The 19,092-nt window shown below is 40.6% G+C and overlaps 1 protein-coding gene across 1 annotated transcript in view; it reads right to left on the bottom strand.

The window, feature by feature from the left end:
* mtor (mechanistic target of rapamycin kinase) overlaps positions 1–19,092 on the bottom strand; it is a 96,610-nt gene that overhangs the window by 22,932 nt on the left and 54,586 nt on the right. The window contains 6 exon segments of the mRNA XM_039799787.1: positions 440–565; positions 7,067–7,174; positions 7,901–7,978; positions 11,775–11,890; positions 12,431–12,531; positions 16,697–16,836. Coding sequence (XP_039655721.1) covers positions 440–565; positions 7,067–7,174; positions 7,901–7,978; positions 11,775–11,890; positions 12,431–12,531; positions 16,697–16,836 — 669 coding nt within the window.

Below are 19,092 nucleotides of genomic sequence, written 5' to 3' on the forward strand. Positions count from 1 at the left end.
TTTCCCAGGCTACGGTGTCTAGCTAGATGCTGTCAGAGCTCTGTGTGTGTGTGTGTGTGTGTGTGTGTGTGTGTGTGTGTGTGTGTGTGTGTGTGTGTGTGTGTGTGTGTGTGTGTGTGTGTGTGTGTGTGTGTGTGTGTGTGTGTGTGTGTGTGTGTTGAAATGCAAGTGTGTAGAAGGAAAAATTGGCCGATTGTCTGCCATCCCTTGCAATCAATTAGAACAACAGTGAGGTAAAGGATGGAAAATTGCACCACTTAAATTGTGCAGATATGCAGTCTCAGGTTTCTAACATTGTGATTGACTTCCCTTTTCCGTTTGACCATACTGATTTAATCAACTCGGATCTATTTCTCCAGGATTCTAATTAATTATGCATGATCAGGGGTCAGATCGGAGAATACTGAGGGGCTTTGTACAAATATGTCAATGTACTAACCAGGCGGCCGCTCTTGCCACAGAGGCTGGCATACTTCAACCAAGTCCTCATGTCCTCGTGGGGGCTGATGACAAGTGATCTGACCATCAGGATCCTTTGCCAGTCCTCTACGATACGCTGACAACCCTAGAGGAAAACACACCAAAAATCACAAGGATCAGACCGGTTAAACGCATTACCCTTTTGTTGTTCCCTTCAAAGAGAAGAACCCACTCGTTAAACTCAAGAGAATGAACACACATGAGAGAGCAGTACAGAAGAAATCCAAGGGGGCTAGTATTACTACCAGGGGTCCCTGTCTTAAACATTGTCCACATGTGAGTACAGGTTGATGTGCCAGAAAAACAGTATGCTGTATTCATATATTTGTAAGTACCATTAGCAGATTTTCTCTATTAAATATCCTCTAACCCTCAACATCATCATTGTGGTATAACACAGTGCTGAAGGGGCAGGCAGACAGTGGAGTAATCCGGCTCTGATGAAAAAAAGCATGCGCTGTATAATCCTCTCTGTATGATTTGAATGTAAGCAAATCAACAGGGAGTAGACAAAATAATATTAACATTTCATGAAAAAGTCAAAAACTTGATTATAATTGCAAACACTGCCACAAGGAAGGGTCATATTAGGTTACATGGCAACTAGCAGAAACAAATGAGGACTTGAAATCAGTATTGTGCTGATTTACTAGCAGAGTTTCACAGATAATACAATCCATCTTTGTGTTTGGCGCGGTAATTAACTTACTTCAAAGTTTAAGTCCTTTTCATTAAGTGTTGACCTTATCTAAACCTTTTTTGCTGTATTCCTTAGATGGCAAAAGTATGTCGGGACAAGCCTTTTTGTGAGCCGTTGAAAGCTGAGGCTAGAATTAAATACTACAGTTTTTGAAGTAGGCTTAACATGATGGGATAAGGGGCTGAGTGCAGGTAGAATCTGGCAGAAGCTATGTTCAGTGATTAGACGTTTAGTCTGGGTTTAACTGCAAGAGATTACTGACATCATCCTGCTGAGAAGTTATAAGGAAGTGCCAAATTATCCAGTTGAAGCAACTTGATTGAAAAGAACAGCTCTATGTTATTGGGGGCGCCACGGTGGACAGGTGGTCTAAGACATGTACCATGTAACCGCAACGTCCCTGGTTTGAATATGTCCATGGATCATGCATGTCATCCCCCTTTTTTTGTCACCCATATTTCATGTCTGCCGCTTGAACCACTGTATTGAATAAGGGCAAAAATACCAAAACAAACATACAAAACACTGTCTGTCATTGGTATACCAATTTCAAACCCACCCAATTTTCTGCCACAGTTTACCAATGTGTGACTGTTTGACCATTATATTGTTAAAGGGGCTAGAGAATGGGTTAATATATTGAATAGGCCCAATAAAACTGTGGGGTAAATTTGAGTAGAGGAGCACAGGGAACATTAGTAAAGCAAGAGAAGTTGGACCCGATGTCAACCCAACTCTTTCTAGGAGGAAAGTTAAATATGTCCCATGATTTGCATTAGTGGAAGCTGAGACACCAAAAAAGAGCAGGGAACATAAGAAGATCAATAGTTTAAAACAGCAACCTACAGCTAAGAGTCCAAAGTTCTCACAGGGTTAGAAGTGCAAGAACTTTGACACATTTATCCACAAGCAGTGGGGTGCAGTATTTCCATACACTCTTTGCCCTACCACTAATCCTTTGATGAGGGAGAGACTGGTATAAAAGAAAGGAGCAGGACAGTGACTAACTGACAGATGTGTGAGGTCAGCCTCCAATAAATCACTAGAGAGAAAAAACCTGTCAGGCATTGCAGACCAAGCTCTGGTGCTGCTGGCCCTGTCTGTTTGCTCAAGAAGACCCTTCTTGATCCTAAATACCTCCTCCAACCAACCTCCATCTGTTACGAATGGAAAAAGTCAAAGACGATCAAGAGTATCTTAATTTACTACACAGGGATTTAAGTGTGTGTGTGTGTGTGTGTGTGTGTGTGTGTGTGTGTGTGTGTGTGTGTGTGTGTGTGTGTGTGTGTGTGTGTGTGTGTGTGTGTGTGTGTGTGTGTGTGTGTGTGTAATGGTTTCATTTCAACGGTCAAGCTAATTTTATGAAAACTTTTGGAATGTCACAAAGAAATTAGTAAGAGTGAGGTGCATTTCTAACAGCTGGGTAATACGAATCAACAGGAAAATAATTTTTTGATGAAAACAAAAACTTGTCTTAGACAAGTTCTTGGTGCTGACAAATATCAATGTAAATACTATAATGCACGCACCGACTAATAGTTCAACTTTGGCAAAATATTTCTCTTACATCGCCCTGAAATGTATTCTTGTGTGATTAATGCTTTTTCCATGTTATGGAAAAGCATTAGTAATGGAATGCAAATAATGGACAGTCACTCATGTTTGAACACCCATGTGGCTGGCATAAATTCACATACACATATTCACTTTGCATCTGTTCATCTAAAAAAACAGCCTTTAAGAATACTCAAAATTTGACTTTGAAAAAGGTATACTAAAGCCCTCTGGGCAGGCATATGCAGTCTTCAGACAAATACAATCTTCCTGGGCTGTTGTTAAGGTAAAAGGGTGACACAGGTTTTGGGGATTTTCCAAGATGTCCGGACCATCTGAACAGGAGATGTGAGACAGGAATGCCAACAGGGACTGAGAGTAACTAAGCGGCGTGGATACCAAGGGATCAGGAATGGTGTATCACAGGTCAATGGCTTATCATCATGGCTTACGGTTTTTCTGTCTGACTTAATTCTTCCCTCAACATGCACATACAAGGATGAGACCTTTCAAACAATCACATTTTGATTCAGCTGTAAAAAGGCCAACATGGAAAAGATGAACTTGAACAGTATTATCTTAGATCGGATGGCATCTATCTCAAAATCCAAAGACTTGGCGGGTGCCACAATTTTCCCTGATCGCTTGTGGATTTGTGGTTCTTCCACACGTCCTGCTGTCTCATTTAACAGCATGTACAACATTGTAATTCACAAATAATGATGATAATGATAGTAATCTTAATCAGTGTCAGGAAGTAGGAAGAGTTTGGATGGGATTACAGTGTGGGTTACACAAAACAAGCCAAGCTTTTTCTAAATATTCCTACAAGAGTCATTTCATGCAGGCTATGGCAAGCAAGGCCACAGTTTAATCAAATATGTTCTTATTTTATTTTTAAAGGGCAACTATTATATAGCATTTTCAGGATTATACTTGCATTTTGTGTTTGTACTAGAACATGTTTACATGCTTTAATGTTAATATATATATATATATATACACATTTTTCTCATACTGCCCATGGCCGCTGCACCTGTTCACCCTCTGTATGAGACGCTCTGTAAGAACGCCTGTCTCTTTAATCCCTCCTCACGAAAAAGCCCAGTCTGCTCTGATTGGCCAGCGCGCTTCCTGGAATCTCCGGAGCCTCCGCTCCATGTTTCACTAGTTGAAGCTGGAGCTACTGCAACGGAGTATATAGCAGGACTTTGGACCATGAAAAATTGCCAATCAAGGCTTCTAAACTAAATATTACACAACCGGACATGTCCCAGCAGTAAAGTGACCAGAATTTGGGGAGAAATGACCAGCATTGGCCGAGATTACAGCTATGTCGCATTAGCATGTAGCTACTTAATAGTTAGCAGTATGCTAACGTTAGATAAAGGCTTCTGAACCAAACACTACCCAATCGGACATGTTTCAGCAGGAATGTGACCCGGAATTGGGGAGAATTTAACAACACTGGCAGCCAAGGTGACGTTGTTTACTGCTGTTAGAATGTAGTTACATCGGACAATGTTAACACCGCAGTAGCTTATAAAAAAGTCATCTGCTCCTACCTGGAGCAGATGACCAATCATATGTCATATGACAATACATAGCCGAGAGTAGAAAAAACTGTTGAAACCGGAGTGTTCAGAATAGTTGGAAATCTGAACGTTTTAGCTCACAGGGATTTGTCTAAAATACATTTAACTAATTATTTGAAGTTTTGGCCACGTTTGACATGAAAATCCAACATTACAACATAGTAGATACGAGAGAAGACACGGAAAAGCATAATATGTGACCTTTAAGTCCATTGACTGTCCCTGTAACGCTCACCTTTGGTCATAACCTTCAGTTAATGTCCAAAACGATCCGTGGCCAAAGTGAATTTTGTGAGGTTCAAATCTGATATCACTTTATCAACATGCAGCTTAGTTTTACCGCTGTGATCAAATTCAATCATACTACTACTAATCTACTAAGCAACTACTACTTAGGGTGAAGCTGAATGTTTCAACCCTTTATCCATTAACGTTACTTTTAGCAAACAATTCTAACCATTTTTCCATTACTTTAAGCTAATCATTTGAACTGTTAAGTCATTACTTTTGGCTACCTGTTTAAACTTCTGTGCTCACTTGCCAACTAGTTTTCAGTGCACACACTCTTCCATAACTGCAAAAATGTAGTATTCAGGTGTTACAGTTGACTTAATGTTAATATGTGGATATATTTTAATAAAATCATAATGTCTATTTTTTCAAATTAGTTAAGCTACTCTTCAATCTTTCCATGTACCCCCTGACAACTGCAGAAGTACCCCCTGGAGTACATGTACCCCTGGTTGGTAATCACTGGTCTAATATAAGCAACCTGCTATGTGACTAGAAACATACACCCAGAATTGAAGGTGAACAAAAAAACAAACAAATCAAATGTTGGTCACTTCTACACTGCAGTGTGCACAGTGTCAAAAACACTTCATTTATAAAACGTAGTGTAGCTCAAGTGACTTTCTTTGTCAAGACAGGACTTCTGTAGATAAGTAGACTAATTTGAAGTAGCTAGTTTTGGCTACATAAATAACATATCTCTGACTTAGTTACTACTGACCTTCATCTGAAGTTTGTTCAACTACAGTAAATAACACTTACCAGAGTCCAACATGATTCTACTCTATAAATCTACTTTAAATTTAAATTCAAATGTAGAAATAAACATACAAATCGAAAATATGTTAAATCCTCACACACTGAGGTATTAGTGTGTGTATGCTGGCCTCCAGCACCACTGTTAGAAATTTAGGAGTTATCTTTGATCAGGATATATCCTTTAATGCCAATCTAAAACAAACCTCAAGAACAGCCTTTTTTCATCTTCGTAACATTGCCAAAATTAGGAATATCCTGTCTCAAAACGACGCTGAAAAACTAGTCCATGCATTTGTTACTTCCAGGCTGGACTATTGTAATTCCCTACTGTCAGGTTGCTCAAATAAGTCTCTTAAGACTCTCCAGCTGATCCAGAATGCTGCAGCGCGTGTTCTCACAAGAACTAAGAAAAGAGATCATATTTCTCCTGTATTAGCTTCTCTCCGCTTGGCGTTGCTGTAAATCCAGGATTGAGTTTAAAGTCCTTCTCTTGACCTACAAAGCTCTAAATGGTCTAGCACCATCATATCTAGAAGAGCTCCTAATACCCTATTGTCCCACTAGAACACTGCGCTCCCAGAATGCAGAGTTACTGGTGGTACCTAGAGTCTCTAAAAGTAGAATGGGAGCTAGAGCCTTCAGTTATCAGGCTCCTCTCCTATGGAACCAGCTCCCGATCTGGGTTCGGGGGGCAGAAACTGTCACCTCATTCAAGAATGAACTTAAAACTCTCCTATTTGATAAAGCTTATAGTTAGGGAGTGAGGAGTTGCAGTGTTCACCTAACTGGCCCAACTGCTTCTCTTCATAATTGTTAGATTAATAATACATAACAAAGTAGAGGGAGGCAGGCCAGCCAAGCCAGATCCGCAGGGGGAGAGTTCTAAGCCCGAAAAGCTACCTCTCCTTATGACCTGTGTCTCTTAGTTACCTGTTATAGTTACGCTGTTATAGTCCTAGACTGCCGGGGGACTTCCTTCCTTTGACACACTGAGCTGCTCTCTCCTCTCCCTTTCTATTACTGTTTCTATTACTGTTACTATTACTATTACTATTTGTGTGCAGCCCGTCCCAGAAATGCTTGTTACTAATCCTAGCTTCTGGGGAGTTTACTCCCCGGAGTCCTTATGCTTTTTTTTCCCCCAGCGTATTTCCTTGGAGAACGTTGGCACCAAGACCCTGGTTGCAGCTGTCGCCGTGGTCCTGCTGCACTCCCTGCTGAGCTCAGCGATGCCCTGCAATGTCATGCTGCGTCCTGCTGAACCCTGCAGCTTCCCGCTACATCCAGTCACTGTTCCATTATTAATGTGACTACTATCGCCACTGTTCATCACACCCCCCCACCGGCCGCCAGACACCGCCTACCAAGAGCCTGGGTCTGTCCGAGGTTTCTTCCCAAGAGGGAGTTTTTCCTCGCCACTGTCGCACTGCTTGCTCTTGAGGGAATTACTGGAATTGTTGGAATTGTTGGGGCTTTGTAAATTATAGAGTGTGGTCTAGACCTACTCTATCTGTAAAGTGTCTCGAGATAACTTATGTTATGATTTGATACTATAAATAAAATTGAATTGAATTGAATTGAATTGAATGTATGGTGTCTGGCTTGTAATGTTTCCCATTAGTAACAGTAGCCTTTCCAGCATCTGCTTTACATTTCTAGTTGCATAAGAGAGAGTGTGTGTAGTTACCTGAAGCCTCTCCCACCACGTATCCCTAATGATGTCTCTCCTCTCTGGCACCAGCTTATACTGGATCACCTCCTCTAGTTCTGACAGCATCTGGCTAGACACCATAGCCTGGGAAACGGACACACACACACACACACACACACACACACACACACACACACACACACACACACACACACACACACACACACACACACACACACACACACACACACACACACACACACACACACACACACACACACACACACACACACACACACACACACACACACACACAATTATTAATGTTGCAAAAGGCCCCTCTGTGTAATATAAAAAGGATCATTAAAGCTTGTAAATTGATCAGTATCTACAATTGAATGCATTCTGCAACCCACTGGATGTTCTTTTACGGCATCTGTCAGAAAAGGTTGGTAATTTCCACATAGAGGCTTTGATTATGGCTGCCATTTGTACAAAGATTCAGAGTCTAGATGCCTGCTGAAGTGTCTGCTGTTCATGGTCAACAGCTATTGTATGTGAATCAAAATCAACTAAGATCAAATGGCTATCATGATAACATTACCTGACAACATCTGTATGAGAGGAACACTGCTGTTTGGGTTTTCAACTTCAGATTTGAACTGTTGATGGATAATTCAACATATATAGATAATAAAATGGAGCAGTGGAAACTGTAAATATTTATTCTTCTGACTTCTAAAGAAGCTCGATCTGAGACTTAATCTTTTATAGATCATCACTTTAATAAAATTGTGTTGCCGTGGCATAATCCTTCTGCACATGAATACAATGCGTTAAATATTTTGGCTGATTCGGCAGAACACTTACCCCATAGGCTCGACTGTAGCTCTCTCCAGCCATGGCCGTCAGCTCAGCATCCAGGAGGTCTCTTGCTTTGTCAATACACTACATGAAAAACAAAAACAAAACAAAAATTGACAGTGTGATCTATTAATGAAATAAATGTCGGCGTGAATGGTGCATTTTGCAGATTTTCAACTGGCTTTTTGTCTTTGTGTTGACAAACAACGTTCATCTGCATATACTAACCACACTGCAATCACACAAAGCTGGTTGAAAAATGGCAAAGTTTCCCTTTGACTTAGTTGCCCCAAAATACTCAACTCTTTAGTAAAGCTAATAAAAAGCAATAATTGGCATTTCCTCAATAACGTAAGGATAGCAAGACCCCAGAATGTACCATGACACAATGTCACACCATCCTAAAACCATCTTGCATCAGGACCAGCCGGGATTGGACTAAACCCAGGGAATAAAACACTTTGTACAAATGAACGAAGGCATGTTATTGCTTGCTGCTCACACCCTTTTCACTTAAGTGCAGCCAACAGTGACACATTAATGTAACTAGGACTAGAACACCTGCTTGTATAGCAAAATGGTTTGATGCACTGCTGAGTGTTTTATGAGGAGAGGGAAATGTGTGAAAGTTATGTAAAAGTTATGTAACCATGGCTGTGGATGTATCTTTTAAAAAGACAGCCTTATTTTGTATGCACATTCAGAGAAAAGGAGAGGAATTGGCGAGGGATAAAGAAGAGTTCAAAACAGGGGCTGTTAGTCACTGTTCCTGCCATAACTGTGATGCAAATTCCCAAATGTTTCCATAATGGTCAACCAACTGTCAGAGTACTTTCATGCCCTAAAAATGTTTTTCATACCTTCACGTTTTTTTGTATGTATTACTGTATATTACTGACTCATTTGTAAACTTCCAGTTCCCTGACTTTTCGTAACAGGACTACACTTCTCCAAATTCAGGGATACTGCAGACATTCCAGCACCAGTGAGAACCCGGAGGGGTGGAAAAACAGTAATTGAGCGAAAAACCTGATCCAGAGCAGCAAAAGGGACAAACAAGGACACAAGTAGTGTGGCTGAAAACGTGCTGATTTCTTGGGCTTCTACAGCCAATGTTTTTGGGAACTGTTATTAGTGGGAAGGTAAAATAAGGGAGGATGACTAAGGAAGATCTCGTGAGGCCGGGAGACACAGCTGTTTCAGACCAAATCCCCCCCAATTATTATTTTTTGCGGGGAGGGAAAGGAGGAATGGCGTGCCTAAACACCTCTTCAGGCATGCACAACAAGAGGAGGGGTTTTGGGAGGGTGGTTGGGACAAGGTGACAATGAGGCTGCTTCTTTACAACCTCCACTCAGTTATGGTCCTGTTTACTCCTGAAATACTGTGCTGGGGCCTCATTGGAAATGTGCAGTCCAGACGACTCCTGATAAATGCAGTGTCTGGCTTCTGGCAGCACAAACAAACTATGACCCAATCTCCCATTCCCTTACATAAAGGTCGCACTTACTGTATGTATTTAAATAGGGTTAAATCCATTGAGATTACTTTATGATTACAGTGTGAAATGGAGGCCTATATGTAAATGGTTACGGCCAAATCAACCGCTAAAGGAAACTCAAGGTTTAAAAAAACCACGAGACAATTTACAAATCAAATGCACACTGGAGGACTGGATATAACACAAATATTGGCACAGCCACAGACTGCTTTACAGGGGGGAGCACGACTGCCGTGTCTACACATCATCGCTGGAACAGACCAAACACTGAGATTTATAAAGCAAAGTAACTTGAACCCTTTCACAAAAACACATGCTGAAACTCCTGGAGCACATGTGTGGTTGTTGGGGGTACAGAGGGAGGAAAGGAACAGCCCAATGGAATCAAAAGGACTAAGTGCGAGGATTACCAACCACATCCGGAAGACTAGACTGAGCTCATGTTGACATTTAAGCTTTCACCCCCGCTCCATCTGCTTTTCATTTCTTTTCATTCATTATGAGTTGCCTCAATGTTGACAATAGTCAAAAGTCTGCTTTCCCTTTTTAGCTGATGTAGAATCCTATAGGTCACACCTGGATCTAATCTCCAAATTAGAGACGGGAGGGTGGCTGTGGAGGGATGAAGGGGCACAAAGAGCAGGTCTCCCGGGCTTTGTGGTGAAAAGGGGAGTTGGAGGATGAGTCCAGAGAAATTGGAGGAGCAGGTGTTTACTGGTGTCAGTGCTAGAGCTTGTGTCCATAGGACATGCTGGCATCCAGTTTGAACAAATCCATCTCTAGGCGCCATGAGCTCATCTAACATCCCAACCTTCATCAAATGAGGAAAACACCACCCTGACCTCCACCAGACCTCGCTGACAGGCACACAGCAGAGGGAATGGGATCTGTATTTGTTTGAGGCTGAATGCTGCGATGATTTACAATTTCAAGAGTTACATAATATTAGGGCTTAAACGATTCCTCGAATAACTCGAATAATTCGATTACAAAAAATCCTCGATGCAAAATGACTTGCCTCGAAGCTTCGTTAAATCAATGTTACCAACGTTGTATCGCTGACGGACGGTGTTTCCGCACGGAGCATTATTACTGTCGCACAGACGCGGCTCAGTCTGCTGCTGGCGACACTGTCTATGTGCCAGAGCGTAAATAGCGAGGGGCTAAGAGAAGAGACAGGCTGGAGAAAACGACAGAAAGTGTCCAAAGTTTGGAATCATTTCAAACGTAATTAAAACTAAAACTCTGTGCAGTATGTCTACTGCAAAATGTAACTAGCTTACCACGATAATAGCACGACGTCAGTGCTTTAGCATCTCAACAGAAAACATGGAGTCTAACTTAATCATCCATTCCACGAAGCGGACCCGACAAAAGTAAATAACAGTCGTATGGACGATGAAACTAGACCAAACACAACAACTACCAAAAACAAAGACAAGAAAATATGTAGTGGTGACTACAATTTGATCTAAAGAGCTGACGCGTTGACTATCCCTTCGGAAAAAAAGCTGATTGTTGCGCATCTCTCTCTCTCGCTCTCTCTCTCTCTCTCTCTCTACGGAGAAACAGCTGATCAACGATCTAATAGCATAAGTGTAACAGAGCTGTGTGACATAATCAAATATATAAATGAAAATAGGTTGAGTATAACTAATATTTACATATAGGCCTACTGTATATACAGATCACTCTCAGGTTGAAACTTGTAGTTCTGAAAGTTAAGTTGCACAACTTAATGTAATGTTTGTGTATTTTAATGTATGCCTTAGTTTGAGGTTGATATCATTTGAAAAAAAAATTCTTTAAAAACAATGTAATATGGCACTTAAATGCACTTAATATGTTTAGTTTTTTGAGAGATGTAAGCAATGTAGGCAATACAAATGTTGCTTTCTTCCGAAAATGTAGCTTTTTTCCCCCTAGTTTTGGTTGTTTAAAAACGCAAAAAAAAACCATTATCCGATTAATCGATTAATCTATCGATAAAGTGCTAGATTAATCAATTACAAAAAGAATCGATAGCTCTACATAATATTTCCACACCAAGGAGGTACCACGTTGTAAAAGGAAGAAAAAAAAAAAAACTGGTGCATTTTATTCCTTTTAATGAAAAGCCTGAGATGATGGAGGCATTTGATACTGACTGGAATAGGCGTAAAGCAATTTTTATGTTACTTTACAGAGATCGTTTCCAATGATTTTAACTTTTCAAAGCCTGCTATGAAGACTAATGAAAATTCCAGAAAGCATGAGACTAGGCAAATTCCCATGTGGCATGTCTTTATGAGATGTTTTCTAAAAATATAGACTTCATGTACATCAAATGGGGGGAAATCTTATCCACTGGGTGTATTTATGAGTGGTAATGTAACCCACCTGCTGGGCCAATGAGAAGAGGTCCTGATGCAGGGCTAGTACTGCTCTATAAAAAGCCCCATCATGTGTGTCTCTTGGGATCATACACGTGTACTCCTCCATGCTGTCCCAGTGCCCTGGAGGAACAAACAACAAAAACTGGTTTCAGCAGGAAGCATTTAATAATGACTGAAAGGGCTAATTAGCGGATGTCTTAAGACCTAACTTAGCAAGACTGAAGCAGATTGAAGTTTGGCAGCCCATCACTGCTGGTTTAAACAACACTTCACCTCAGCTTGATAGGATTTAAATGATTGCAACCTCAACATTTTGCTTCCCAACTACAACAATAAAAGATGGTTTGAGTCTTCAGATAGACGGTGTTTGGGTTCGTCTGAGGGTTTACAACTGACTTAAGAAAGTCAAATCCACAGACCGCAAACCTCAGAGGATGCTTCTGCAGTGTGGTCCCTGCATTTCTCCACTATTGCACGTTACGATATGTCAATATTATGACTGGATACCATTCTCATATGGTTATGTGAGGGGGACTTGGCAAGAGCGGTTACTGTTTTCACTGTTGCTCAGTTTGATTGCACTGTTGAGTCTTTTCTTAAAAACCAGCTGACTTTTCAATTGTTAGTTCATATATGATATGAAGTCTTTTTAGTGGTTACCTAGACCCCAGGCGGCAGCAGCAGCCATACGAGCCATCTTGGCCTGGGTTTCCTCGCTGACCAGCGTCCACTCCTCGCAGCACTGCTGATGCAACTGGCCCCTGGAAAACATTAACCACAGGCTTCAGATAGTAGAAAAAGCAGATCCGGATTTGTTCAGTCCCATGTTCACAGTGATGACATCAGTGAATCAGGAACTGATTGCAGCTATCATCAGGTTCCCTAACTAATCAGGTAATCATGTGCCGAGTACTTTAGTATACACTGCAGTACTAAAGGTATAGAGTCATTACTAGCTGACATGAATTTGACGATAGTGAATAATGAAAAATAATGCTATCCTGTACTGGTCTAGTATTTATCCTCAAGTGATAAAAGGTTATTCTAAAGTCCATGTTCTAATGATAATATCTACATGTTAAGACACTACATTTTCTTTTCCTGCATGAAACAACAGTTGAAGAAATACTTCACCAGAATAGCCAAGCTCTTCCAGCCAAGGATGAGGAGAAATTAGACCTGGTTTCTTTTACATCTGCCATTATTTATTTCTTAATTTGTTCTTAAAGATGAACATCTTAAATCAGTGTACCGTCCAGTAACAGTCCTGATAAAATCAAGTATCCCAGCAAACAGATGAATGTTCATGTTAGAGTCAAGTGCATCTAACCAAGACTAATCCCTCATGAACAACAATCAGTGCTGCATTTTCCAGGAGGAGATCAAACCCGTTGCATGTGTTTTACAGGCAGGAAGCTGGAGCGAGATTAGACTGAGGAAGAGAAAGAGGGAGGAAGGCACAGACAGATAAAAAGAGAGAGGCAGGTTTGGATAGGGGTCAGTGAAGTGAAGCAGTTCTCCAGCTGCCTGGCTATTGTATAACATGACAGCAACAAGTACAAAAAGCTCCGGTACACTGGGTGTATGTGAGTTTGTCTACAGCAGACAAACAGAGAGTCCAGCAGAAGGAAGAGCTTGAGTTATAATTTGACTCCGCAAACTATTATTCACATTTTAGGAATTTCAATTGAGAAGTTGCTAAAATACATTTTAAAATAAGACATTAATTTAGCATGTCTTAATTTAACAGTCTTTTAAGGGGGGGGGGGGTCTAACTGCGTGTCAATCACTGCTCATGCACACACATCCATTCTCTTGTGGGGGGAGGGGCTTAGGAGACTGTTTTGGCCTTTAGCGGAAAGGGGGGAGGGACTGAGAAGTTGTTGATGTTCAAATTTTTTTGCTAAGTCCTGGATCTTCACAATCCTACCTACAGCACCTTTAAGTGTTCCAGTAAGCCATGACAGTGAGCCAGCATGAACAATACCAGGACAGAGGAACCAGCTCACCTAAATGGAATGCAGTTGTTTTTTAATGTAATCAATTCACAAAAATCTACTCTGTTTTCTAAAGAAAAGACCATTACATGTACTGAAACAAAAAACCCTTCTCCAAATCCAACCTTGAAATACAGTTTTTTAGTAACACTGCTTTTCATGCTTATTGTTTTTTGTTTTTTTTTACAGATCAGCTGTATGGCATTTGTTTTTTAGAATTGCAAAGTCTGTAAAGGAAAGCTCTGCAGGGGAGTCAAAAAGTGGCTTCATCAGACACACAGGTCCCATTGCCAGAGCACAGCATGCCAAAATAGCTGCATGCTTGACTTATATTTGTCAAAAATAAAATTGTAGTACTCTTGTAATCAGCAGATTGATATGTGAGGCTTAAAGGTCCCATGACATGGTGCTCTTTGGATGCTTTTATATAGACCTTAGTGGTCCCCTAATACTGTATCTGAAGTCTCTTTCCTGAAATTCAGCCTTGGTTCAGAATTACAGCCACTAGAGCCAGTCCCACAATGAGCTTTCCTTAGGATGTGCCATTTCTGTGTCTGTAGCTATTGAGGAGGAGGGGCAAGGTGGAGGGTGGGGGTGTGGCCTTGACCAACTGCCACTTTGCTCGTTTGAAAGCCATGATGTCTCTCTCTAATGGGTGGGCCAAATTCTCTGGGCAGGCAAAGCAGAGAAAGGGGAGGTATGACCTCATAAGGAGCAAGATTCCAGATCGGCCCATCTGAGCTTTAATTTTCTCAAAAGGCAGAGCAGGATACCCAGGGCTCGGTTTACACCTATCACCATTTCTAGCAACTGGGGGACCATAGGCAGGCTGGGGGAACGCATATTAATGTTAAAAAAACTCATAAAGTGACATTTTCATGCCATGGGACCTTTAACAGAACGAAGAGGCCAAATCACCTGAACCAAAAATGCAAATGCAATTTTTCTTTAAATAAAAGAGCACCATTATTTATGGATTGTGTCAAAGGGGTTATCTCAAAATAATGGACATTTTCCCAAACCCACTCCACTGAAAAAGACAATTAGTGGTCACAATTTGAAAAACACTAACACGTATTGCATTGTATACAGTTTACTGGACAGATAAAGAATACGGGGGGTAGATTAATACCACAAATTGGCACATTGGCCCTAATATGACTCACCATTGTAGCAGTGATGACTTAGCCAATTCAAAGTTAATTTTTTCATTAAGTGTTTCACCCCCTTGATTAAATAATTTCAAAACTTAAGATGGACATTCTAGACCAAAAGTTACTTCAAAGCTGCCCGATACAAAACATCAACTGCACTAAAAAAAAAAAAATCACTCTGAGCAGCAGATTATCACTGAGAACTCGGGTCCATTATCCCCTTGCATGTACCTTAACAGGGAACAGTGTTTCTGTCTGATCTCCTTTGACTAATGACCCTGGTCAACTGCCCAGGCTTACCCAGCCACACACAAACATAAACACAAAGCCTCATAATTTTTTGTAAAACTACGGAATAATTTTTTTTGTGAAATGACTATGTGTTTATAGTGTACATCAATGGCACAAGGAGGCAGGTTACATAAGCAAATTAACATTTGCTTAGCGTTATGAGCTCTGTGACACTCTACATATTTGGATCCCTCAGAGATCATGTGACTTTCCTTTTCTCTAAAAAAATTTCTTTGAAGGTGGGCAGGTGTTATGATGTTGAGCCTCAGCTGTGTTGAGGTTTCATTGGAGTGGTGGCGCCTCTTACTGCCGTTGGATGCCTGTTCATGCATTTCCCGGTAAAATTACTCTGGTCAACTCAGAGGAACTTTTCTCTTTCTTTTTGCCCAGTTATCAAAGGCCTCCATGTCAGGACTCATTAGTGAATAGGCTGCCGACGCAAATAAAAAAATGGGAGATGGAATAGCTCACAGCAAGTCTACTACCTCAGACAATCTCTTCATCCATTAGAGCCAAGGTTAAAAACTAAAGAAACTAATTTCTTCTTCATCACTTCAGCAAATCACACAACACATTAATACTAAAAAGCCCACAGAAGTATGTTTTTAGAAAACCAACTTGAATTGTAAATTGAATATAGGTCAGCAAACATTAAAGCCACCATATTATGCTCATTTTCATGTTCATAATTGTATTTTAAGGTTGTACCAGAATAGGTTTACATGGTTTAATTTTTAAAAAACACCATATTTTTGTTGTACTGCACAGCTCTCTCTCTCACTGCTGCAGCTCCTCTTTTCACCTTGTCTCGGTTTTAGCTACAGAGTGAGACCTCTTTTCTTCTTTTTCTGTACTATCTTTGATGGCACTCGCACATGCGCAGTAGCTCAGATCGTAGATCGTGTCAGCTAGCTCCATAGACAGTAAAAGAAAGGTTGTTTCTCCAACTTCGGTCAGTTACAAAGCAGGATTAGCTGGGAGACTTCTAAACGAGGGCGCACATGTAAGTCGTTCTTTTGTAGATGAACTATGGTGATTATTATTATGGTGAACTTGTGTGTGTTGTAGCAGTGCTTTGCCATTGAGAACAAGGTAGCATGCTAGTGTTAGCATGCTAGTGTTAGCATGCTAGCGCTAGCATGATAACGGTTGCGGTTAGCCACCTCGTTTCGGCTAGTAACGTAGAAAGCCGTGCAGATTTTGAACAGCTCACCCGGAGACTGAAGGCAGGACACATTCAGAAACCGTATCTCAATCAAAACCGCATGGATGGATTTTTTTCAAAGTCTGTATGCGTGTGGAAGCACCAGAGACACAAAATAACACCCCAAATCCCAGAAAAAGTGTTTTTTTCATAATATGGGCACTTTAATACTGATTCTCTTAAGTGTTTATATAGGTAAATAAGTAACACTTTATAAAAAACATCATTAATAATGGTAAATGAATAGCTAATTCTAACACAGATTGGACAACTGACATACCATTCTCCCAGGGCCTCTAAGCAGCGCATTCTGCCCAGGATGAGCTCTGGATCTTCTTTGTTCATGTCAATCTTCTTGTCGTATGCTACCAGGGCATCCTCCCACTCATGTAGCTTCTCATACCAAGTGGCTTGGATTTCCTAGTAGTTACAAGCAGAAACGAGACACATGAGAAACATGAAACTGGAAGCATGTCACTATAAGATACCAAGCAATTAACCTGAACTACTTCTCTATTTCATTACAAAGTTTGTCATCTAGAACATTTGACAATTTAATACATTTGGGGGTTTTTGTGTTAGCAAAAAGTATTGGAAGTAAAGTAAGTAAGTAAGTAAAGTTTATTTATATAGCACTTTTCACAGATAAAAATCACAAAGTGCTTTACAATAAATTGGAATATGATAAATAGAAGACATAAGAATACAAGGAAAACATAGATACATCAAATCAGACAGCCATAAAAGCCCTTGTCTAACTAAAAGCCTGTTTGAATAGCCAAGTCTTCAACTGCTTTTAAAAGAATCAACAGCATTTGAACAACGTAAAGAGAGCGGCAGTGCATTCCACAGCCTGGGTGCCACTGCCTAAAAAGATGGATCCCCTCTGGTTTTAAAATGAGTGCGGGGGGACCACTAACAACATCTGACCTGATGACCTCAGACACCGGGAAGAAGTGTGACGCTGTATCAGGTCAGACATATTAGGAGGAGCTTGTCTGTGCAAGGCTCTAAAAGTAAAGACCAGAATTTTAAAATGTATTCTAAAATGAACTGGTAACCAGTGAAGTGATACCAAAACAGGTGGTATATGCGCTATTTTGCTTGTATGAGTTAAAGCCTCGCAGTGGAGTTCTGAACAACCTGCCGACGGAAAAGCGCTTTCTTGTTCAAACATGTAAAAAATCTCTTACAATAATCTAAACGGTGAGATAAAAGCATGGATGATTTTTTCATTTCCAATTCAACCTTTGCGTCAAAGTTCGAAGTTTTGATATGTTCCTGAGTTCAAAGTAGCAGTTTCTAATTAACTGTTTGGAGTGAGGGTCAAGGACATTGCAGAATAAAAAACAACACCTAAATTCCTTTGGTTGGACAGACGAGCCTAAAGCACCAATATGCTGCTTAATCAGTGGGACGCTACTTTCATGGGCAATAATTTGTGTTTCCGTTTTATCTGGGTTAAGCAGCAAATAGTTGTCACTTAACCACTGCTTGATGCTAGTAAAGCAGTTTATCAAGGACACAAGTTTGTAGAGCTCAGTAGCCTTAAAAAGGAGCAGTACAGCTGGATATCATCATCAGCATAAAAATGGTAAGATATGTCACTGAACTTGGCTTATTATCTGTCCAAGAAGGAATTTACAAAAGGAACAGAATCGCTCCCAGAACAGAACCCTGAGGTACCCCACATGACAATCCTGTAGTGTCCGACATGATCTGGTTTACAAAAACACTGAAAGTTCTGCCAGAAAGGTAAGACGTAAACAATTTTAAACTGATCCAGACATTCCAACCAGATCGTGAAGTCTGTTGATCATAATGGTATGCTCAATGGAGTCTAAGGCAGATGAAAGGTCTAATAGGACCCAAACTGTGTGTTCCCAGAGTCAGCTAACATCATAATGTCACTAGAGACTTTAAGTAATGGTACTCAAGGAAAGCGATAAGTTGCTCTGCTGAAACCTTTTCTAAAGATTTTGACATGAATTAAAATTTTGATATTGGCCTGTAATTTTTGGGTTGTGATGGATCCAAACTGGGCTTTTTCAGTGCTGGTTCAACAACCGCATGTTTAAAAAAGGTGGGAGCCACACCAGTTGAAAGTGAAATATTAAACATTTCTACAATACAGGGGCCTATCGAATCAAAAACTTGCAAAAATAAAACACTAGGGAGAACATCAGTAGGACATTTGTTTTGAGTGGGAAGGCTTGATTTCACAGGTGCCCCTTTATCTAAAAATGCCAAACACTGACTATTAAAAGACTGAGTAAAAACATTAGCATCACTGCATCCTAACAGTGAATCTGGGTCAAACTACACACCTTGTCCTTGTCTTCTTTTAGGAGACACCAACCAATGATTACATACATAGATCTCATACAACCTTTGTTTTACTGATGGTTCCTGACTGGTATACTAAACAGGGAAACCTTGCATCCTGCCACAATAAAGCTTTCCAAATGGTCACCTCATTAACAAGGTTCCTGGAAGTGCACAGTGAAACTGTTTTACTGAGTCTTTTCACTTTTAAAAGGTCCCATGACATGCTGCTTTTTGGATGCTTTTATATAGGCCTTAATGGTCCCCTAATACTGTATCTGAAGTCTCTTTCCAGAAATTCAGCCTTGGTGCAGAATTATAGCCACTAGAGCCAGTCCCACAATGAGCTTT

Source organism: Perca fluviatilis, chromosome 5 (genome assembly GCF_010015445.1).
Source record: "Perca fluviatilis chromosome 5, GENO_Pfluv_1.0, whole genome shotgun sequence".
Classification (NCBI taxonomy): domain Eukaryota; kingdom Metazoa; phylum Chordata; class Actinopteri; order Perciformes; family Percidae; genus Perca; species Perca fluviatilis.